The 24,565-nt window shown below is 44.1% G+C and overlaps 1 protein-coding gene across 2 annotated transcripts in view; it reads left to right on the top strand.

Moving 5' to 3' along the window:
- The first annotated feature begins 368 nt into the window (after nt 1-368).
- SYN2 (synapsin II) overlaps nt 369-24,565 on the top strand; it is a 197,614-nt gene continuing 173,417 nt past the window's right edge. Inside the window, exon 1 of one of the 2 annotated variants that reach the window (XM_064156345.1) lies at nt 369-891. In XM_064156345.1, the coding sequence (XP_064012415.1) occupies nt 509-891 (383 nt within the window). In that variant the 5' untranslated portion in view covers nt 369-508. The remainder of the gene's footprint in view (nt 892-24,565) is intronic. The other variant, XM_064156344.1, reaches the window with a different exon arrangement.

Below are 24,565 nucleotides of genomic sequence, written 5' to 3'. Positions count from 1 at the left end.
GCAAGGTCTCCCCTCGGTCTCCTCCTCTCCAGACTGAACACCTCCACTTCCCTCAGCCGCTCCTCAGACCTCTGCTCCAGACCCTCAATGTCTTTCTTGGAGTGAGTGGCTCAAAAGTGAACGCAGTACTCGAGGTGTGGGCTCATCAGTGCCCAGTACAGGGGACAATCACTGCCCTGGTCCTGCTGGTTACACTACTGCCGATTGAGGCCAGGATGCTTTCGCCCTTCGTCACGGCGGGGAGCAGCGGGCCCGGGGCCGTCCCTGAGCAGCAGAGCTGATGCTTGGCCGAGCTTCCCGCCGGGCGGCGCAGCAGCCGCTCTGCTCCTATTGGCGCCCCCTGGAGGCGGGCGGGAGTGGCAGCCGCGCCGCCGCTGATGGGAAGGCGGCGCCTTCCCGCCGTGGCCGGCAGTGAGGCTGCGACCGAGCCCGCCTGCGGACCGCAGCGCCCGCCGCTCGGCTCCGCGCCCTCCCTCCGCCTGCGCTCGCCGTTCTCTCCCCCGGCCAAATGATGAACTTTCTGCGGCGTAGGCTCTCGGACAGCAGCTTCATCGCCAACCTGCCCAATGGCTACATGACCGACCTGCAGCGGCCAGAGCCGCAGCAGCCGCCGCCGCCTCCTCCTCCCTCCTCAGGCTCCCCGGCCCCTGCCTCTGCTTCCCCGGCTACCGAGCGCCGGCAGCCGCCGCCGCAGTCGGCTCCCCCCCAGCAGCAGCAACCGCCGCCGCAGCCACAGCAGTCCACAGGCAGTAGCTTCTTCAGCTCCCTCTCCAACGCCGTGAAGCAGACGGCGGCCTCGGCAGGGCTGGTGGATGCCTCCTCCGCCGTCTCCGCGGCTGTCGGCAGAAAGTTCAAGCTGCTCCTGGTCATCGACGAGCCGCACACGGACTGGTAGGTGCCCTGCGCGCCTCCGCATGCCCCTCCGCGCCCTCCTCCTCCTTGCTCCCGTCCTTCCCCGTCCTCACACTGCGGTCCACGTCCCCGCGGGCCCCCTCTCCTTTCCCCCGGCAGGTGCGGGCTCACATCGGGGCGGCGAGGCGCGCCCCGGGGAGATGGGGAGGCTCCGAGGCGGGTCGGGGCTGGTGCCGGGGGAGGTGGCGGGAAAGAGGTCGCCGGTCTGAGCCTCCCCTAGCAGCTGGTCGCGCTGAGCCTCCTGCGCTGCCCGGCCTCCCAGGGGCGGCAGCGGCGGGGCTGAAGCGTAGCGTTACGGACTGGAAGATGGAGCGAAGCCTGCAGCGCCTGGCTAGGATTGACAGCTGTTTGTTCATCCAAACACTAAATAAAACACACTTGCCGCCCTGAAAAAAAAAAAGCGTAAGCTGTGCTCTTTAGAGAAATAAAGGAAGGAGCCTTGTGTAGGGGCAGGTATGGTCTGAGTCTCCTCGGCATGAATGTTTTTTTCTGAACTGCCTGTGGTTGTAGCCTTAACGTTTGTCAGTTTCGTGTTTGTGCGCTGGTTTGTTTCCAGCAGATCCCCCTGCTTCTGTTGCAGCGTCGGTGAAGGTCCTTCAGGATACTTAGGACCAGCCCCTCGGTTTTACCCTGTGAATTTGTTCAGTCAATTCGCAGGTTTTGTCTGGGGTGGTTGGTTTTGCTTCTACTATCATCATAGAAGATTTACAAAACATAAAACTTGTACATCAACTCATCCGTCCCTCTGTCTGGCTGCTGTGGAGAAGAGGGTGATGGCTTTTGCAGACCTGTTTATCACGTCTGACTCTGGTGGATGCTGTGTTTGATAGAAAGGATGTAGATCTGTTCATCATGCCCCAACTTGCCTCCCCATACTGTGTGTTTACATGTCAAGCTGTGAATCATCTCATTTGCTGTTGCTAACTACAACGTTTGAGGTCGTAACAGTGCCTTAAAATAATACAGAGTAAAACAAATGTATTGTTGTAACCCTGACATCATTCGGTAATGGATTGTGGGTTTGGGAGTTTATTACCAGCTTCTCAAATTTATAGCCTGCCTTCCTAGATGGACTTGTACAGTTCTGTGATTTGAGCCAATTTGCTTTGAAATGGCACTTTAATAAAAGACTTGAAACAAAAATGTAAGCCTTCGTCTGTAGTGAATTTGTTATGAATGTTAAGAAGCCTTTATCTGTAGTGAATATATTTCTAATGTTAAGATAATCTTTCCTGTGTCATTTTGGGTTTGGTTTTATGTTTTGGTTTTGGGTTTTTTTTCCCCTCTGTTTGGTTTTTTTGGTTAAAAAAAACAACAACAAAACCAACAAACCCAAAGCACAACCAAAACAAGGTTGTTGTATCTGCCAGCCTGAGCCAGCCTCTGTGCCTACGTCATGGAGATGCATCCATGGACACTGCTCACTGCCTTGCAGATACATCTGTTTGTTTAATGTTCTACCATGCGTATTTTTTCTCTTGATACATTAAATATAGGCTGAGAAAGTTTGGTTCTGGTGGATTTTTCCTACCAGAAGCTATCCCGTGTGTTTAGAAATGCAGCACCCAGAATCACACAACCTGTCGGCAACAGCAAAGATTTAAACCTCCGAGTGGTGAATGCCATTAGCAGCATTCCAGGTAGGAAAGAGCTGCAGATGCACACACACATGCAGGGTTCCTCATGCCTGCTTACTTATTATTTTCTCATAGTATGTGACGTGGGTATATGGCCGTTCTCAAAAGAACACTTTGTTGTTGTACTGGCTTCTTTTCCACTCCAAAACCCGAGTAATTTTGTAGCTGAACGTTTTGAAATGCGTATCTATGTGTATTCTGATCATCCATGCAGATAAGTTTGTTCCTTACCATTAGCAGCACGCATATTCATAGTGATCTGTATTGAAGTGCTGCAGTTTGACCATGTAGGCTATAATGGGGTGATAATTTGGAAAAGAAAAAAAAAAAGCAACCCCAAAACCAAATATATTGAAAGATTTGAACTGGCAATAGATGAATTTTTGTGGTCTGCTGGCTGCCACACTGGCTACCCTGCCTGGAATGGGCTGCCCAGGAGGGTTGTGGAGTCTCCCTCTCTTCTCCTGGAGATATTCATGACCTGACTGTATGCATTCCAGTGTGATCTGGTATAGGTGATCCTGCTCCGGCTGGGGGGTTGGACTGGATGATCTTCCGAGGTCCCTTCCAGCCCCTGACATTCTGTAGTGTGATGCACTGACATACAGCTTTTGCTAGGTGAGGTCTGTAGAGCTGCTGTGACGTGATACGCTCACCAAACCCAAGAAAAACAGCACCAGAGAAATCTCTTGGGGCCTCCCAGGAAACAATTTCCATTGATCTGTGCTGATCCTGAAGGGAAGATGATACTCTGGTCATTTGTTTTCACACTGGTTTCAGCTGCATTGTGTTTGTCTTAAATCAAAAATGTCATGTATTGCTTTTGGATTGCAGTTTCAATAGAAAGAAAAGAATTTCCATCTGGATTGCACCAAAATCCTACTAATTCTTCAGGATCCTTGTTTTAGCGAGGGCCAGAGGAAGCACTAAGCGCCTTCTTCCATCAACAAAGGATACAGCCTCTTACCTCTAACAGCAAGAGGACATTTTGTTTCTATTAGAGACTGACTCATACTTGAAGTCCAACCAACATCATTATTGTCACTAATGGAATCAGGAGATATTCTACACAGAAATAAATGCTTGTCTCTTGCTTTCATTTTTCACTCTTGATCTCACTGTCAATTTTTGCCTCAAGAAGTTTGCTGCTTTACAAGTTTTGAAATTCTCCTTTTGGAGTTCCTTTTGTAGCATAGGATAGGGGGAAATTAACTTATCTGTACTAATTTGTGTGTGTTTACCATATTGTTTTATCTGACTTCTAAGGAAAGAGTGAATGCAGCCTCTGTGTCAAACCATCCTCCCTTCTCCAGTAACACTCAGTCAAAACTGTGTTGGAGCTGTGAAAGGAAATTCTTTTCCCACAGGTTCTTTGGCAACTTGCAGCTTCATAGATGAAAAGAGACCTCTGAGGGCTTCTGCTGAAGGCAGGACTGCAATACAAGCTGATATTAGAGACTTTCTACCAGTTAGTAGCTGCATACCTGCTTTGATGGTGAGCGTAGGAAAGAAAGGGACACAGACTAAAGCTTATAGTCACCTACCAGAGACAAACCCATGACAAGTGGTCTTTGTTGGTGCTGGTTCTCATGGAATGCTTTCTTAGTTGCTTTATACAATAAATGATTCTTCAGTGCAAAGGTGAAAGCAAATAGCTAGCAATCATTTTCACCAATTCTCTTTTGAAATCATCTATCCTCCTAGAGTGTCACCATAAAGAAGGGGTGACCTGCAGTGCAAATGCTCCTTCAAATGGACCTGTGCACTCTTATTGTAAAGGCACTGGGCAAGCTGATTTTATTTTCTGACCTGTCCTTTATGCATTTTAATGTCATGCTCTTTCCATCTGCAGCTGCATACTGAACAGACATTTTCAGTACCTCTGCTGGTGTCCAGAGCCCTTCTCTGAGTTAACACATCTAGGGCAGAATGTTACACAGGGTTTAAAGGTGTAGTGGAAAAGTGTCCGGTTCACAGATACCTCATGGATCTGTTGGGGAGGGGAAAGCTGTGAGAACCACTTGTTAGGTTTAATGATGATTTTATGTAATGGACTTCAGTCATTATTTTACAGCTTTAGGTATCTTTGTTGATACCTTTACAAATGGAGGAAAGCAAGAAGTAAAATAATTTGCTCAAGGTCATCCAAGAGGCTAATCACAGAGCTAAATTAAAACCTGGGCAGCTTGCTTAACCTTTTCTTTTAATTCTCATTTCCCAGCTACTGCTCTGCATGAAGTGTCCAAAATTCTCATGGAGATTAGTTTATTTTAAAATGTATTTAATTACCTCAGAAAATAACCATTTTGTGCTGTATACAAAGTGTATCAGGATATTCACTGCTGAACAAGCAATTGATTAGAGGCTGTACATCAGCAGCAAGGTGCCAAAACACTGTGTATACAGATTATTAGCTTTATTAAAAGCTTATGTGTAATATTTGGAAAGCTATTTCAATACTGAAAACTAATTATTGCTTTGTCTGTCTTGTGCTTTAAAGCTGAAGTCTAAGACTCCTTGGCAGTAGCGATGAAACTATAAAAAGATTCAAGTGGAAACATTTTGTTCTTGCATTTTTAAGCACAAATTTTGTTTTAAGCATCAGTATTGTGTTGGGGGCTCTTCTTTTTTTCTCTCCCTCAAGATTTATGCCTTTCTTTCAATGTTTATGGCTTAGTAGTTAGTCATCTTGTGATGGGCCCAAGAGGGAATCTCCAGATGGCTGGGCCAAATGCTATATGAAGAGCAAACTTTGTGTTTTTAGAATTACAGAATCATTTATGGGCAAACATTGCTCATCATAAATGTTTTTGAGATGAGCAGTTTTGTCACAGTGCAGAGAAGTGCTGCTTTACACCACACAAAAAAATGGACTGAAGTGAGCAGAATGGGTTTCTTGATGGGGGGTTTTGCATTTATATAGAAGATAGAAAAAAATTTCAATTAAAAATGTGTGTGGTTGGTTTATGCAGGGATAACAACTAAGCAGCTTCTATCCTGCAATGAAAAGTCCTTTTAGCTTTTCTGGTCAGGAAGGATGCTTCAGTTTGGGTTAAATAATAAGTATTTCCTAACTCAAATTGAACTGGAATTCTAATTTCTCTTATTTGGTAGCAACATGTTGATTTCATACCTGCAGTGTTTATTGCTTTCCTGCATAAGCCTTCACTAATCAAAGTTTCCAGTTTTAGAGGGTGTCACTTAGATTTTAATAATGCACAAATGAGGGCAACTGCTTTGCCAGAGCTCTCTAGTCCCCTGGGATGGCACTGCCTAGAAGGAGAGTGCTCCTGCCAGCCTGGATCTGGCAGGAAAAGCATAGAGCCACAATGTAAAATGGGATGGAAACCCAAGGTGTGGGCAAACATGGAGCTCGTAGTGATTGCACAAGGTATGTGGGGAGTGTTGGAAGGATCCCTTGGCACTCATTTAGGGGATGAAGGTTTTGAAGGCAAGTCAAGGTGAGGGACATCTGTGGTGCAGAGGTGGAAGGACACTGATTTTTAGGAAGATCTAAACTCTTAAGACTGACCAGATGGCCAGCTGTAGATATGTGCCTTAGGCAATAAGTGTAAACTAATCAGTATATCTGATTTATAGAGGAAGAAAGGACATATAGTAAGCTACTTTTAATGCTAATTAAGAACTGCTGAGCTTTTTGCTAAGAGGCTCAAGAGACTCAAATTATTAAAGGAAAATGGTCTTGGCCTTTGGTGTAACTCTGTAATCTTTCAAATAAAGCAACAGGTCCCTTAAACTCTCTGAAATGGAGCAGCAGTGGTGAAGATTTTGCTTTGGTTTCTCTTTATTTTTTGCTTCAGATGAAACATCTCACAAGGATGATTTCAAAATGCTAAGTTTTCATCTGAATCGTTGGAAGTTGAGATGTAGGCAAAGGCAGGAGCTGCCTGGACCACAATCTGCAGAGCATGGAGAGAGAGGATCTTAATGGTGATCAATAGCTGACAGGGCAAGAGGATGGTGTGAGGGTGCTATCCAGAGAGATTGTGGATTCTCCTTCTCTGGAGAGATTCCAAACCTGCCTGGATGTTGTCATCTTTGGCAACCTGCTGCGGGTGCCCGACCTTTGCCTGGGGGGTTGGACTAGATGATCTCCAGAGGTCATTAGCAGTTTGGAGTCAGCCAGGACAGCTGAGTTGAGTTGGCTACAGGTGGACCTCAGATGATTAATGGCATGCTCAGTATGAAGGGGGAAGGTTGCTGATGATGAGGCATTTCCTGCTTGGGCTTTTGCTCTCACTCAGGCTCCTGCTGACCCTGCTCCTCTCCCTTCTCTTGAGGACTGCCTACGTGTTTACTGTGACTGCTGTGCATTTGCTGGGCTGAGTATTAATTTATATATGTTACATTTGCATTGATACTGGTTTGGTTGTTTTACTAAATCTGTTTTCACTCCAACCTTTGGGCCTGCTTGTTTCCTGGCTCCCCCTTCTCTGTTGGGAAGGGTTCTTTAGGTGATAGAGCAACCGCTCGCGTTTAGCCCCAGATAGAGGCAGAGCACAGACAAAGCCTTACTGTATTTTGAGCTGTTTTGGTTTGGTTTTTAGTGGAGGTTATTTGCCATTCTGTAAGCACTAAAGAGCACTGCGAGACTGCACACAGTTTTGCTGAAACCATGTTACTCCAAAAGATTGATGCTAAAGATCCTTATGGTGTCAATATGTTCTTAAAGTAGTGACTTCACTCTGCGTTGCTTTTTGTATCCAGTCCTTAATAGTGCCACATAGTAGTTGCCCATAGAAATATTCATATGGACTGTCACATAGGTTTATCACCTTTAGCTCTTCAGCCAGCCTACCCATTGTGAATGCTTTGAACTACAGAAATCTGGGTTTAATAGAATTGGTGTAGATGACTTGGGGGTTTTATACAACTGTGGCTAAGAGAGACTGCAACCTGTGTTAAAAGATGTGATGAGACTTTAGTGAAAAAAATATATGTTTGTGTATAAGCTTGTGTCTGAGGAAGAAAACAAACCCAGGAAGTCAGATTTGGATATAGAACCTTTACAGAAGGATTCTAGACTTGGCTGGATGACAGCAAAGGGTAATTACAAGCAGGTGGAAAACTTGCAAAAAAATGGGAGAGGATAAATTGGCTGTGCTGTGGGTCACAAGAAGGGAAGCAATACATGATGAGGCCAATATTACCTGGAATAATGATCACACTTCTGAGAATGAGGCTGCTCACCTTGTGGAGTGTAGGGAAAAAATGTGTAAGAAGGTGATAAGACTTTGCAGACGCCGTGAGTGGGAGGACAGCTTCACACCTTAGTCCAGAATGCACATTACCTGCTTGATTGCACCGCTGCTTCTGCTAATTAAACAGCTTTATCTGTGCTGAGTTAAACTTGACTTCTCAGAGGAAAGCTGGTTTGCTTTTGACCAGCTAGCTGAGGGGGAGCAATGAAGGGTATTCATGGCAGCATCAACTGCAGACTGGTTTGAGCTTTGCAAAGGGTGTAAAGATTGTCAACTTTACAGCAGCTACTTTCACCACAAGTGTGTCTCTGTCTGGTTGAAAGAAATCATTAATGAACTTTTGTTGACAAATACACTGATTCTGAACAAGAAGTTGGTGGCTAAGGTCAAATCCTTGTTTATATTTCTTATAGATCATTATTGTCTTACATAGCCTTATTTCTAAACTTTAATATATATATATATGTGCAAGCAAAAGGGACCTTTCATTCAGGAGTTACTGGATTTTAAAGAGCCTGCTTCTGGGGTTTCTGCAGACTGGTGGTGCCTAAAGCAGTGGAGGGCTGGCTGTCAGCTGGGTGAGTTTAGCCTCAGCTGTGTTAGGTAGCAGTGTGGGATGTCTGAGGGTTGTCAGGTGACTACCCATCAGTGATCAAGCTGGCAGGGCAACCTAAGAGACCAGGGCTGCCAAGGTGTGCTTGCTTAACCATTTTTGAGGGACGGTACTGGTGGGATTCACTGGTCAACAGATTGCTGGAGTAGAGTGCTGAAAATGAGCTCCCAAGTTTTGAAGAACCTTCCTATATTTTCTGCAAGACCTGGGTGTCTTTATCCTTCCTCTGTATCTGTGATTGAAGGGAGTAGAAGATTCATGAGATGTGGCAATGTTGTGGCTTTGCTGCTGCTGGGAAGGAGCATGAGCAGTGTTGGCTTTGCTGTTATCACATCTGAACGTGTGGCTTTTCTTGGTCTCTGCCCATTTCTTCTAAGTACCTGTGCTCTCTTTGTATAGGTGGTAAGGGCAGGAGAAGAGAAGCTTTCCTCTCTCTGTGGACATCAGGCACATAGTCCCAACTTCTGCAAGTAGAGGCATACATCTACTTTCATCATTTCCATTCAGCCTCCTTCCCACCCCCAGCTGTGAAATGCCTGGTGTCTAATAGCTGTGGCCACCTGTTTTAGATAGGAAGAACAAACCCATCACATGTCCACCATCAGCCAGTCAGGTTCCAGAAGCTGTATCAAAGGCAGTTTTGGGTCAGCCATTAAAATGACAATCTTCTAGCTTTTTGTAATGACTGTTCTAAGTCTGACCTTGCATGAGTCACCATCTGATCTCTCTCTCATCTTGAATCTCAATTGCATATTGATGTTTATAATGCATCATGCACACTCATTGCTTATAGGAGTTATTAAAAACCATATTTAAAAATGCATGCATTTCTTTGGGTTTTTTATCAGGGGATTAAAATGATCAGAGCCTCAGATAAAATATTTTAGGTGTCTTAGTTGTGTTCTGCAGCACCTGCAGGAAATAATTTTATGTAAACTGACCTTTAATTGCTTCTACTGACAGGTTATACTATGAGACTTCTAAGAAAAAAGATTTTAATAGAATTTCAGACTGCTTTGGGTTGGAAGTGACTTAGAGGCGTTGCATAGTCCAGCCCCATGCAGTCAGCAAGGACATCTGTAACTAGAGCAAGTTGCTCAGAGCCCCAAACAACCTAACCTGGAAGATACCAGGGTTTTACCACCCTCAGTGTAAAATGTTTCTTCCTTCTCTCTAGTCTGAATCTCCCTCTTTTAGTTCAAATCATCATCTCTCATACTCTCATAAGAGATCCTGCTCAAAACTCTCTTCCCAGCTTTCTGATTGACTCCTTTAAGCACTGAAAGGCCACCAGAAGGTCTCCCCAGAACCTTCTCTTTTCCAGGCTGAACAATCCCAACTCTCAGCCTAGATCACAACAGCCTAGCCCTCAGAGAAGAGGGCTTCCAGCCTTCCCACTACTGCTGTGGCCTCCTCTGGCCCTGCTCCAACAGGTCCACATCTCTACTGTGCCGAGGACTTCAGAACTGGCTCCAGTACTGCAGAGGGGGTGGAGGTGTCACAGCAGATGGGAGGAATCCTTCTCTTCTTGCTGCCCACACTGCAGAGTATCAGCCCAGGGGGTGGTTGGCCTCTGGACTGGGAGTGTACAGTGCCTGCTCATGTCCAGCTTGTCGTCCACTGGCACCCCCAAATCCTCTGCAGGGCTGATCTCCAGTCCTTCATCCTTCTTCTTGGACTGCTAAATAAGTGCAGCATCCTCATAAATATTTAAAGCTGTACGAGGAAGTTGTATCCACTGCTCAAAGTGAAGGAAAGTTATAAGGCTCATTAAGAAATGGATCAACAAAGTGATGTATAATGCACTTCTGAAGGGTGACCTGGCACATGGTGAAGAGCAGAGCAGCAGAAGGATACAGCAAAGGCTGTCGGGAGCCTTGGTTTTGTTTCATGAGGCGTAGCAGCAGCGTGTCCTCTGCAGGCACTTTGTACTTTATTGTTGAAGTTGGGCACTGACAGGCTCCCAGTGCATCTTTCTTTATTGCTGTAGTAACCTTTAGGCTTCTGTACTCCTGATTTAAGCTAATTTGTTTCATTTTGTACTCAGCAGGTGTTTCTTTGTGGAATAGGCATGATTAGAATAGATGAGCATACTCCTAAGTCATCTCAAACTGGATATAAAGTCATAAAGCAAAGGATCAGCAGTGTGATGCTCATTGGAAAGCTCCTGCAGAGAATTACTTTGAGAGGCTGAGTGTGAAGAAGACAAAGTTCCTGGCACAGCCAGTAATAACCTTCAAGTAGCATTTGTGATTGTGGATGTGTCCTTATCTGTAGCACTCAAAAGTGCCATCATCCCAGTAACTTTCTGAGAGGGTGTTTCAGAACTGAGTGCAAGTGTAGATGCTCTTTCTATGCAGATCTGAAAAGAAAGCAGTTCTCTCATACAAGAAGTATCTTTTTTCTGACCTCCCAAACCTAATAGAGCCATAGAATGGTTTAGGTGGGAAGGGACCTCGAAGATCATCCAGTTCCAACCCCCTGCCATTGGCAGGGACACCTCCCACTATAATAGGTTGCTGAAGGCCTCATCTAGCCTAGTTTTGAACACCTCCAGGGAGGGAGCATCCACAACCTCCCTGGGTAACCTGTTCCAGTGTCTCACTACCCTCACTGTAAAGAACTTCCTAACATCCAGTTTAAATTTCCCCTCTTCCAGTTTAAACCCAGTACTCCTTGTCCTGTCATTGCAAGACCTTGTCAATAGTCCCTCTCCAGCCTTCCTGTAGGCCCCCTTCACATAGTGGAAGGATACTATAAGGTCTCCTCAAAGCCTTCTCTTCTGCAGCTGCAGAGCCCCAACTCTCATAGCCTGTCCTCAGAGCAGAGCTGTCCCTCTGAGCATCTTTGTGGCCCTCCTCTGGACTGGCTCCAACAGTTCCATGTCCTTCTCGTGTTGGGGACTCCAGAGCTGCACACAGTACTCCAGATGGGGTCTGAGGAGAGCAGAGCCAAGGGGCAGAATCCCCTGCCTTGCCCTGCTGGCCACACTTCTCTTGCTGCAGCCCAAGACACGGTTGCTGTCTGGGCTGCACTCGCGCTGCAGGCTCATGTTGAGCTTTTCATCAATCCAGACCCTCAGGTCCTTTTCCTCAGGGCTCCTCTCAGCAGTTCGTCACCCAGCCTGGAATTGTGCTTAGGATTGCACTGACCCAGGTGTATGAAATGTTGACTTTGCTGAATTACCTGGTTTGGAGAGGCTGACATCTGCTGAACTCGACTCCTACAGTGTCTGTTGATTGCTGTGGCAGATGCCAAGGTCCTTTGGGATAATACTGACTTCTCACAGGGATGAGGAGCTGAGTGCTTGGTGAGGGGGGTGGGGGTGTAAAAAAAGGCTGCTGGGGGGAAAAAGTTGAAAGGCTCAGGGGTGACCTCATTGCTGTCTACAACTACCTGAAGGGAGGCTGTAGCCAGGTGGGGGTCCATCTCTTCTGCCAGACAACCAGCACCAGAAGAAGGGGACACAGTCTCAAGTTGTGCCAGGTGAGGTCTAGGTTGGATGTTAGGAGGAAGTTGGTGGCAGAGAGAATGATTGGCATTGGAATGGGCTGCCCAGGGAGGTGGTGGAGTCACCGTCCCTGGAGGTGTTGAAGAAAAGCCTGGATGAGTCACTTAGTGCCATGGTCTGGTTGCTTGTATAGGGCTGGGTGTTAGGTTGGACTGGATGATCTTGGAGGTCTCTTCCAACCTGGTTGACTCTATGATTCTATTCTATGATTCTACTGTTATGATATAAAGTGAGTTCCAAAAGGTAAAAGATGAGGCTGGTTTCTAGCTTCAAAACAAGATGGCAACATGACCTTATGGTTGTACTTGTGTACATGTTGTTGTGCCTGACCTCAGTTTTGTTCTGTTTAACCTTGTTTCTTGTTTATTACTTTCGATTTCTTACTAATAAAAAATGAAACAAGACCAATTTAATAGATTAAACTGTAATATGAGATCAGGCTCAGTCGTTTCAGTCTCATGTTTTGTTTAAAGGAGCTAGGATGTTTTCATAAGAGGAAGGTTCAGCACTATATCACTACCTCTTAGATTGCATCAGTGATTTAGTTTGCTTTGAAGGTGATAATTTCCAGTGAAAACTTTCTTTGTGCATGCACATTTCATCATAGCTCAGCATTAAGAAAGCTTTAAAAGATTTCAAAGGTTACTTTTCTTTGTAGGTCCAGAAAAAAAAAGCTAATGGTAGAAAACCCAACCTCTGAGATTTGGGATTCTGGAAGGATAATTAAAAGGTTTTATCATCAAACTTGATAAATAAGTCTGATTCCACTGAGTGGCAAGATGATTGCAGGATGTGCTGTGACTACAGCGCTTGCTTTATGTAGTAGTCATTGTCAAAATAAACATAGGAATATTTTTTATTAGGAAAAAAAACTTTTCTTGAGATCTTTGAACCAATAACCAAAATCTATTATCCTGAGTCTTGTCTACGTTCACGTTGTGTACAATCCATATTAACAAGTGGCAGAAGTGCTTCTAGTTGCACTTCCAAGAAGTATAGGATAAAACTGTTTTAAGTATTTGGGGTGAAGTTTTTGGTCCTACCAAAAAAATCTTGGACATTCTTATAGAAGTCTTCTGAATTAAATAGTTTGTGTGAAAACCAAAGAAACAAGTCTACTATTAAGTCACATAGGTCACATTTTGCTGCTGGTAGATAAGAGAATCACAGAATATTAGAGGTTGGAAGATAATCAAGTCCCTGCCAATGCAGGATCACCTATTGCAGGTCACACAGGAACACACTCAGATGAGTTTTGAAAGTGTCCAGAAAAGGAGACTCCACAGCCTCTCTGGGCAGCCTGTTCCAATGCTGCTGTATTCTAAGCTTTAGGAAGGGTCTCCTCCTGCGGAGGGAGCATCTCCTGTGTCCTAGCTTGTAGCCATTGTTCCTTGTTCTACCACTAAACACCACTGAAAAGAGCCTGGCACTTTCATCCTGACGGCCACCTCTCAGATGTTTGTAGGCATTGATCAGATCCCCTCAGCCTTCTCTTCTCAAAACTGAACAGCCCCAGTTCTCTCAGTCTTTCTTCATAGGAGGTTCTGGTTCACCTGCTGCTCTTAAAGGCTCCTTTAGGGAGTCAGCTGTATTCTGCTTGAACAGAGTGCAGGTTCCTCCTCTCTCCTCAAATCTGCTCCCTTTTTTACCCTTCTATACAAACCAGCTGGGCAGACATCCTTCTTTAGTGCTATGAAAACAGCATTGAAGATTCCACTTAAAACTCTGAAGTGTGATGATTAATTCTTTTGCTTTCACTTCGTATCTATCTGCTTGCACTTGTGATTTGCTTCTATACATCAATTCAAGCAAAAGTTTGATGTGTTGTGGATACTTGCATCCATGATGCTGGCAAACAAGGATGGGGTTCCTTCAGTGTAATGTCATTTCTGCTTGAAGGAGAATGTAGATATAATTTCTTAGGCACAGTGAGAGTCAATGAATAGGAAAAGAAATTCCTGGTATGTGCCAGCACTAAAAGCTGTATGTCATGCAGGAGTGCGTTCTCCTTGGTGACAGAAACCAACTAGTGGAGTGAGCCTCATCTGGAGTGAAATGAAGAAATTAAGCAGGAGAGAGTTCTGTGAAAGCTGCTGTTATCCCTGGGAACAAAGAGGTGTTGCTGACTGCATGTTACAGCAAACACCTCTAGAATTGTGTGAACAACTGAAAACCAAAAATCCTTCTGGGAAGCGTTCATAGAACAAGAAATTGCTGTAACAACCCAGAAAGTCCTTATGTTTGAAGAGCATGAAAGGTAGAACTGGATTGGTGTTTTGATCTAAGTGCTGAGAAGGAGGCTGTGCCACAGATGTGTGTGGTTAAATCACCAGTGATAGCTGGAACTATTAATGTGTTTGAAACCTTCACACGCAGCGGCAATATTTTGATACTGTTTCTACATGATAGGTGGTTCCCACGTAAGGAGTTTGTCACCACAGTTGCTTCAGTAGTAGTGTGCTAGCAGTATTTGTGTGTTTATATCTCTGTATGTGTGCTTCTTTGCTGAAGAAGAATTTGTAGGCCTTTTCACTAATGGAATTTTCACTTCTGTGGCTGCAGTTTTGCTCTGAGGGTGTTAGATTGCACTGGGATAAAAGGAGGCTCTTTCACTGTGCCACTTGGCTGTTTTGAAGATGGCTGATGTGGGGAAGACATTGTATGGGTTGTAATGGCAGAATCATGGGCTTTAGAGACTCAGTGTCTTGTGCAAGCATGTGTTTGTCTAAATGCTGTTAGCTGGACCCACGTTCTAGAATCTTTGTGCTGATTAATTTTCTTGCTGAGGAAGAAATGCCTGTTGTGAACCAGCAGCAATTCAGTGTGCAAGAGGCTAAGATGATTTCCTTGGCAGTAGTAATACTTCACAGGAGTCAAGAGATACTGATATAATTACTGTGTACTAAGGTTTATGTTATTTCTGTTAAAAAATAGACCTAGATGGGTCTTTGTTCATGAAATGTAGGGACACAAGCAGACTTGGGTGATGAGGATTTTACAGTAGTCCTTATCCTTTTTGAGTCTTGCAGAGGTTGTCTAGGCATTTGTTCACTAGAGTTCCTTTCCAAGACTTTGGCAACTGATGGAATTTTGGAGGTGTTTGGGTTTTTCTCTTTGTTTTTAGTATGCATGTGAGATCCCTGAAACTTGGATGTTAGATGCTGTATTGACCACAAGGGGCTGTTTAGTCTTGAGAAGGCTAAGAGGGGATCTTAGCAATGCCTCTAAGCATCTGAAGGGCAGGTATGAAGATAAAGGTGCCAGGCCCTTTTCGGTGATGTTCAGTAATGGGGCATGGTACAGGAGGCTTCACCTCCACACGAAGAGGCACTTCTTTATGGTGAGGGTGCTGGAGCCCTGGAGCATGCTACCCAGAGGCGTTGTGGAGTCTCCTCTGGAGACTTTCTAAACCTACCTGGATGCATTGTTGTGTGGCCTGCCCTAGGTGATCTGCTCCAGCAGGGGAATTGGACAAAATGATCTTTGGAGGTCCCTTCTATGATTAAAAACTTTCTATTTTAACCAAGTTTTATGTAACTAGAAAGTGTACTTTTTTTATTGCTTAAATTAGTCTGGATTTCAGACTGGTTTGTTTTGAAAGATGAGATAGAAATTCTTTAGATCTAGGCACCCTACTCCAGATGAGTGCTTTCAGTTTGAGAACTTCAGCAAATGACTTTAATGGTGGGAAATGGGATTATCTGTAACATGTGAGTTGCAGTAAATGACGTTAATTAGCGAAGCAGCTGCTTGTAATGCATGGTTGATCAAAGTCATCATCTTTGCTGCATCTGTTTGAGTCATATAGTAACTGATAATCCAGTTAGCATACAAAACTAACTCTGCTTTGTGCACCAAGGAGAGATGGATTCATGTGGACATATGTAAAGGTATGTGCAGATCTGTGTCTTTCTGCAGTAAGCTGGGAGGTCTTCCTGAAAGAGTTATCTGTTCTGCATAAAGAGGACAAATTCTTCTGTTTTATCAGAAACATTGCCTGCAAACTCAGGCTAAACCCCTGTGCCTCAAAGGCTAGTAGCAATTCCTTATGTAAATGGAAAATAAATCAGTTAGAAACAGCTTTGATCAGCTAGTTAAAGTTATAAATGCACAGTCGTCGTTCGTACACTTCCCCCTCAACAAATGCTTTCCATTTTAGGTGTCAGTACAGAGGGCCTGCCAGTGTGGGCCCTTTTGTTCTCTTCAAATGGAATAGCTTCTTTTCTGGTCAAACTCAAGTTAATCTGAGTTACAGTGATGCAGAGTTGCTGTCTTTTACAATTCTCTTTGTCGGCTGTCTCTGCAAATATCGCTAAGTCCATTTGAGGTCAGTGTGCAGTCAGTTGACTTAACTACCTTTGGAAAAAAACCAAACCAGCAAACTTCTAGGACTACTTAAAAGCTGGGATTATTATTGCCTAAGAATGTATCAGAGCCTGATTCTGTGTGAATCGAACACTATTGAAGGTGTTTGGAAAGAATGAAGAGGAAGAATGGAGTCGCCGTCCCTGGAGCTGTTCAAGGCAGGATTGGACGTGGCACTTGGTGCCATGGTCTAGCCTTGAGCTCTGTGGTAAAGGGTTGGACTTGATGATCTGTGAGGTCTCTTCCAACCTTGGTGATACTGTGATACTGTGAATCAAAGTGGGGTTTTTGGTTAACCTCTTATTTGGCCCTTAGGTTGAAAATCAGAGTAAACATTTAGAGTGAAATTGCTGTGGAAGCTTTCAAGTGGCAGTGAAGGATGAGAACTAGTAACTAGGCATGTACTGTCACAAACCTCTCTGTATGTACCCCTCGGATTTTCCACATGACCAGTTAAATACCTGTGTGTGCTAGCAATGATGTTTTGGGAATTCATTTGGCTAGGACCACAGGATGTTAGGGCTTGGAAGGGACCTCTCTTCTAGTCCGGCCCTCTCTGGGGAGCCTGCTCCAATGCTCTATGGTTCCAGTAAAGAAATTCCTCCTCGTGTTGAGGTGGAACTTCCTGTGTTGCAGTTTCCATCTATTGCCTCTTGTCCTATCCCAGGGAACAAGTGAGCAGAGGCTCTCTCTGTCCCTTCCATCTTGACCCCCAGCCCTTGGATATTTATAGATGTTGATCAGATCTCCTCTACAGACTAACCAGTCCCAGGGCTCTCAGCCTTTCCTCACCAGGTAGTGCTCCAGTCCCTTCAGCATCCTTGTAGCCCTCCATTGGACTCTCTAAGTAAATCTCTGTCCCTTTTGAACTGGGGAGCCCAGAGCTGGATGCAATATTCCAAGTGAGACCTCAGTGGGGCTGAGTAGAGATTTTTAACCTGTTAGAAGTATCTATTTCAGATTAAAAAGGGAATTACCTTTGTCTACCTTAAAAGATTAGTGAGAACCTCCCTTGATCTGCTGAGCAGACTCTTGTTAATGTACCCTAGGATCCCATCAGCCTTCTTAGCCACAAGGGCACATTGGTGTCCCACGGTGAACTTGTTGTCCACTAGGACTCAGGCATGGAATTTTTACAGGTGGTTACTTTTTGAAGGAGCTGTTTCCAAGTGCTACCTAGGGTTTAGTTATTTTCCTTAAAACTTTAGTCCTGACTTCTTTTATTGCAGGCAGGAAGAAGCTAACATGTGCTGGTTATACATTTCTAGTGTAAGCTATAAAACAAGGTAAATGCCTCCAAGAGAGGACAAAAACACAAACCAAAACAAGGAAACACAAAACTCAAAAAAAACCAATCTGAAATTCTTTCAAGCAGATAAAAATATTTACTAGACAAAATCTGCAGAGGTCAGGGGAGCACTGTTGCAGCCTCAGCAGAGCTTTGTGGCAGTGGAGAGCTCCATTCACATCATTCTGACATCTGTTAGCAGTTTCACTTCCCACAAGCCATTAGCAATCAACGGTGGTGTCTATTACTTTCCCAAGCAGCATACATAAGGGTGTGAAAGTCAGAATCCATTGGGAATATTCAGTTAGGAAACTATTTTCCTGCACACTTGTTTTTTTCCCCTTGGGGTTCTCATATGGGAAAGCTGAAAGTTAATGGAACATGTAGGCTTCCATCATGGAATAGTTAATTAGCTGCTGAAACATCACTTTGCTGGGACTTTTTCTTTTCCAGTATCTGAAGTGGGCTACAATACAGCTGGGAAGAGACTTTTTAGGGTGTCAGGTAACAATAGGAGTGGAGGGAATAGGTCCAAGCTAGAGGAGGGGAGATTAGATGTTAGGAAGAAGTTCTTCACCACGAGGGTGGTAAGACACTGGAGCAGGTTGCCCAGGGAGACGGTGGAAGCCTCATCCTTGGACGTTTTTTAGGCCAGGCTGGATGTGGTTCTGGGCAACCTGATCTAGCGAAGAGTGTCCTTGCCTGTGGCAGAGGAGCTGGAACTGTATGATCTTTGAGCTCCCCTCCAACCCTGATGATTCTGTGATTCTCTCATAGGGATTATATTTTCTTTCTGTAATCTTCCAAGAGCCTGTTACGAGTAACATTATGAATAGAAATGATGGTTAAACCAAAATAAACCACAAGGAGTGGAAATCACTCTGTTTGAACAGCCATAAGCTGTTCTTTACTCCCTTGGTTCATTTCAATATGTCCATTTATAGCAAAGCAAATGTTTCCCTAATGCATCTTTCTTGAGGGTTTATTTTTGCTTTCCCTTCCCCTCTCTCGGTTTTATGCAGAGTTGTTTTTAGTGGTTTGTTTTTGTTTGGCCATTTGAGGTGTTGTAAAGGGCAGGTAGCTGATTTGCTTCAGTAATTAGAGTAATTTTTTTCTTCTCTAGGCTGTAATAATAGATTTAACAATTCCCCTGAGTCGCCCTTGATATACTCAATGCATCATTGCTATGTTGAAACACTGGAACAGGCTGCCCAGGGTGGGTGTGGAGTCTCCCTCTCTGGAGATACTCAAGACCTTCCTGGATGCGTTCCTGTGTGATCTGCTCTAGGTGATCTTGCTCTGGCAGGGCATTTGGACTGGATGATCTTTTGAAGTCCCTTCCAACCCCTAACATTCTGTGATTCATAAAATGTAAGGACTGAAAGTGACCTGTGGAGATGGAGTCTAACAACTCCTACCAGAGTAGGATCACCTACTTCAGTCTTTGAGAAGACTTGTCAAGCAAGGACTAAGTTTTTAAAGTACCTTGCAGGATACTCATGGAGAAAGAACCTATGTTAATAATCTGGTATGACCTCTGAGTGTGATTAAGGACAGAAATGTATGCTAGAAGTAATAATGCTGTTAAGAAGCTTATTATATTTTGCAATTAAGACCAAGGATGATAAGAGAAGCAAAGCCTGGTGGCAGACTGGATGGTGCAGCAAACAGCTTATTCACTTTGTTAAAAATGGGAAGTCTTTTCTGAACCAGTTGTTTGTGAGCAGTTTTTTCCTTGATTTGTAGGGCTGAGAAAATTGCAAATGAATTCAGGAGCAGGATGAAATTGTGAGGTGGACAGTTTGGAGCTGAGGCTTTAGTACAGTTGATAGTTGCGGTCGTTGCTCAGATACTGACCCAGGGAGATCACTTACAAAGATGAATTTGTTCTGTTCCCAAGAAATACAGGAATTGCAGGTCACCCTTTTTGTTCTAGCAACCTTCCAGTACCTGAAAAGGATGTACAGGGAAAGCTGGGGATGGACTTTTTACAAGGGCCTGTAGTGATAAGATCAGGGGCAATGGCTTCAGGCTTTAAGAGGGAAGATTTATATTAGGAAGAAATTCTTTGCAGTGATGATGGTGAGACACTGGAACAGGTTGCCTGGGGAGGTTGTGGATGCCCCATCCTGGAGGTGTCCAAGGCTGGGTTGGATGGAGCTTTGAGCAGCTTGGGTCTGGTGGGAGGTGTTCTTGCCCATCTCAAGGGAGGCTGGAGCTAGATGGTCTTTAAGATCTCTGTCAACCCAATCTGTTCTCTAATTCTATGCCCTAGCTGATGACATGTAGGGAGCTCCTTGAAATGTCATAATATTTTGAATTTACTAATAAATATTTGTCCTGTAAGTGAGAAATTGCATCAAATGGAGCAGATACACTTAAATTCTAGTCAAAGATACCTACAAATTTGTGCCACACTTCCCTGAGATGCATGTCCAGGTGAAATAATATAGTTAATTAACCTCCTCTGAGTTACACTCAGTTTATTCCAAGTCCCAGGTATGCATGCTTTATGTTCTATTTGTGACATTTAAAAGTAAAATAACCTATTTAAAATGCTTCTTTAACTTCCTATATATGCACTAAGGTTGAGGTTTAGTGGCTTATTCTTGGCAGATTGTGTATTTGTGGGATCTAGTGACATTGCACAAAGCAGTGGAATTTAGAATACACAACGAGCTCTGTTTCTGTGTTGAATTATTATTTACTATTATTTCTGTTCTGCTTTTCCAACACTCCAGGAAGGAGCAGCAGTGCATATTTATCCCCACAGGCATCTAGCAAACTTGGAATTAAATACCTAAATAGAGTTTTAAATGGAAAAATTCCTCACTTGCTCCTGGTGAACATTTTTGGTACAGAAAGATGTTGAACTAGGAAAGAACTGGCCAGCATATTTGTAAGCAACTTGGATTCTGGTTTTTACACATCAATAGTGTATTAAATATGTAACCTGGAGTTTACAGCTAAGGAATTATAATGAAGCTCTGGTCTTAGACTCCATATCTTAACCATTTTGAAATGCTAAAGGGCTCTGGGAAGAATGGAGTATGTTTTCCTCATGTGACTTTTAAAAAATAATTTTGCCTATTTTTTTTTTTAATGGTGATGTAATTCCTACAGTTCTGAGCCTTACCTCGGGGGTTATTTTCTCTCACTTTGCTTAGCATTTGAACAACAGAGTCCTAGGCTCCTAGACACTCAACATGGTGGGTGGTGGAGGAACCTCTGGAGAGCTAGTCCAACCTCCTCTGCTAAGTCAGGGTCACTCACAATAGCTTGCCAAAGATCACAATGGCCAGGCAGGTTTGGAATCTCTGCAGAGAAGGAGACTCCACAACCTCTCTGGGCAGCCTGCTCCAGGGCTCCAGCACCCTCACACCAAACAAGGAACCATTCAGAGGGAACCATCCAGGTTCCAGTTTGTGCCTCTTGCCCCTTGTCCTGTCACTGGGCATCAATGACAAGATCCTGTCCACATCGTCTTGCCCCCTGCACCTTAGCTCTTGCTGAGCATTGATCTGATCCCCTCTCAAGTGGGTCTTTTCTGCAGGCTTAACGGTCCCATTTCTCTCAGCCTTTCCTCCTTATGCTCCAGGTCCCTCAGCACCTGTTTAACCTCACCAATAGCTCCCTGTCTCTCTTGAACTGGAGACCCCAAAATTGGACCAAATACTCCAGCTGTGGCCTTACTAGGACAGAGTAGAGAGGCAGGAGAACCATCTTTGATATTGCAGGAAAGGTGGCATTGACCTCCTGAGAGGTGATGGACGACAAAGACTGAACTTTCCCATTGGAGCAGATTTGCTGCATCTCTGAATTAGAACCTCTGATTACAAACCATTGCAGCACAACAAGTTTTTAGTTTGGATTTGTTTTCTGTCAGGACTTGTGAAGGTTTGGGGATTAATGGAGCATTGTGCATATTTGTGCTGTATCAGAAACTCAGCTTGTGCACAAGGCCAATGCTCTGCATTCTAAATCTAATTGTGTGGAATTAATGGACCTGAAAGTTTCCACTAATGTCTTATTTGAAAGTGTAGTTCATTTCATCCCTGGATTTCAGCACAAGTCTCAGCAGAGATAGATGTTGGGAGAGGGAAAGAGGAGGGTAGCATTCACCATTCCAAGGGGAATAGGGATGTGCTTTCATAAATGCCTAAATTAGATGTCAAAACGCTGGCAAGTGCAATCCTCTGAAAATGAAACATTAATCGTCACAGCAAATGTATCTCAGCCCAGAGAAAATCCCTCTCTGGGGTGGAAGTCGGAGTGACTCAGCTGCTGCTGCTCTTGAGGGAGGAAGGAGGGAGCGTGTGTGGGTGGTCAGGCTGCCATCAGCTCTGCAGCTTCCCTCCCACGCCGCCCAGGCAGGGCTGCTGCTGCTGCACGCTAGCAAGAGGCATGCGGGAGACTCTCTTCTCTCTGTCTACACAAGATGTAAGTTTATTGGGTTTAAGCGAAGCACATTCGTAGTGCAAAGCAGATTTAGTCAGAAAGGTGGAAAAATGGGTAAATAAAGCAGGTAAATTTTTAATGCGAGCAGCAGCACATCTCTATCCTCTGCAAACACCAGGAGCTTAGCCCATTGCCAGGGGGAGTGTATCTGCTTTTTCAGCAGGGGCTTTTCTTTTCGTGCAGAAGAGATCAGCTGAATAAAAAGTTACACTTCATTTCTTTTTTCAATGCTAAAATGCCTTGGAAAAATTATATCTTCGAAGCTGTCAGAGGCTTTACTGAAACTGTTTTTGTTTTAAAAGCCCAAGGTGATGGACAAATGTTGGAACCTTCAGGAGCTGAAAAATGGAGAAATGAGAAAAATGAGGATTGTTTTGCAGCAGACACAATGAATGTTAAAGAGTGTCATTCCATTCCAGATGAAATCATAGAATCCTAGAATGGTTTTGGCTGGAGAAGCCCTTTGAAATAGAGTTCAACCAAACGATGAGGGAAAGCTTGCGCTGCTTGTAATAGCGAGTGTGGCAGCAATTCGTTCTTCCTGACTTGGTTTGCTCTCCTAACGTTTGGTTTGTTTAAAGTTTAGAACTAAATGAAATCAGAATTCACACACAGATAGAATGGCAGAAATTGGAATGAATTTCCAACTTGTGCCCCACTGTTTGGAAATTGTAGTGCTGAGGGGACAGGGATTGTTCAGCCTGGAGAAAAGGAAGATGAGGAGACACTACAATTCCCTGACAGGAGCTTGAAGCCAGGTGGGGAATGATCTCTTCTCTCAAGGGACAAGTGACAGGACAAGAGGAAATGACCTCAGGTAGCACCAAGGGAGGCTTAGGTTGGACATTAGAAAATATTTTTTCACTGAAAGCATTCTTAACCGTTGGAACAAGCTCCTTGCAGGGAGGTGGTTGAATCCAACAACCCTCAGGGTATTTGAGAGAGGCAGAGATGTGGTGCTGAGGGACATGGTTTAGTCCCAGTCTTGGTAGAGTTAGAGAGTGGTTGGACCTGATGATCTTAAAGGTCTTTTCCACCTGAAATGGTTCTGTGATTCTGTATTTGTGCACACACACTCTCATCCCTTCTGAATCCTCCGGGGGCTCTACTGCCGTGGTACATCTGTTACAACTCCACCATATGCATCTCCAAATTGTAAATCATGTGGGGTTTTTTCCTAATAATTATCAGCATTTCATCCCTTGGAATTGATCATTGTGGAAGCCAAATGCCACTGATGAAATATTTTAGCCAAGCTCAAGACAAACACTGGAGAAAATTGCTGTGTAGCCTAAGTTCCAGTTTCCTGCTTTATATCTGTGTGGTGTCTCAGAGCTGTCCATCAGCTTCTCTTAATGTTCCTGTTTGGAGTTACACCTACACTTGGGTGACTTAGCTGAGATTACCTTTTTTTGATTTACAGATTGTCTAAGACTTCATCAGTTGTTACTTCAGTAATTTCCCTTCACACTGCACTTCACTGGAGAGCTAATTTTTTTTTCACCCTTATAACTTTGTTTCTTCATTCAACTATTTTAAATTCTGAGGGTCATCAGCATTTTTGAACAGTCTTGGTGGTGATACACATTTGAACCAAGAAATTAAGCTTACATCAAAGATCTCCTTTTCCATATGATGCTAATCTTGTAGGCTTTGTATTGTTATCTAAAGCAAGTGTCAGTTGGGAAGCCTCAGATGAGATCCTTAGCAGGCTTAGAGGATTAGAGCTTTAGTTTGTTTTCTGTGCAAGTGTTTAAATGTTATCTAACAAATTATTCTCGCTCTTTTTATAAGCTCCCTTGGCAAAGCAAACAGAAAATTCCTGATGCTGCATCCCCTTTTCCAATTTGAGTAATTAATCAGTTGGATCTGAGCTGACTGTCAAATAGTTCTCCCCAGTTGATGGCTCTTAGGAAGTGTTTTGGTACTGAAAGATGTTGAACTAAGAAAGAATTGGCTGCTTATTTTTAAGCAGTCTCTATTCCAAGATAAATTTTCTCTGGATAAATGATTTAGGTTCAGCTGCCTGATGAAATGGTCCTTTTGATTTCTGGGTCCATTTTACATAAACAAATGGCAGCAAATGTTTTACTGCCACCAGGAAAAGTATTGTTTCAGGTTTAGTTCTCGGTAGCAGTAAAATACCAAAATGCAGCTTGTGGAGAGGAATTTTGGATTGAAAACCCAGATAATTTAGTTTGGGTTCAAAAAGGCAGGTGTGAAGAAATTCCCTATTGTCTACTGCTTGAAAATCCATGAAACAGAACACAGCACTCGAGGTGTGGCCTCACCAGTGCCGAGTACAGTCACTTCCCTACTCCTGCTGAGCGCACTGTTGCTGCTGCAGAAGCTGTCAGAAAGTGAAGGGTTTATTGCCTTTATTCCATTAAGAAGATGTTTATGTATATGTGAATGATGTCACCTAATCATTTTCCTACATTTTGACAGTTGTGTATCCTGCTGCCCTGTTAATGTCTGCAATGGGTGATGTAGGTGAGATTGCTTAGTCACCTGGGGGTGTTGGCTGACAGCTGTCTGAGCAGGAGCCAGCCTGTGCTC

This window comes from Pogoniulus pusillus, chromosome 16 (assembly GCF_015220805.1).
Source record: "Pogoniulus pusillus isolate bPogPus1 chromosome 16, bPogPus1.pri, whole genome shotgun sequence".
NCBI classification, from domain to species: Eukaryota; Metazoa; Chordata; class Aves; order Piciformes; family Lybiidae; genus Pogoniulus; species Pogoniulus pusillus.
This window is presented reverse-complemented; position numbering and strand designations above follow the sequence as displayed.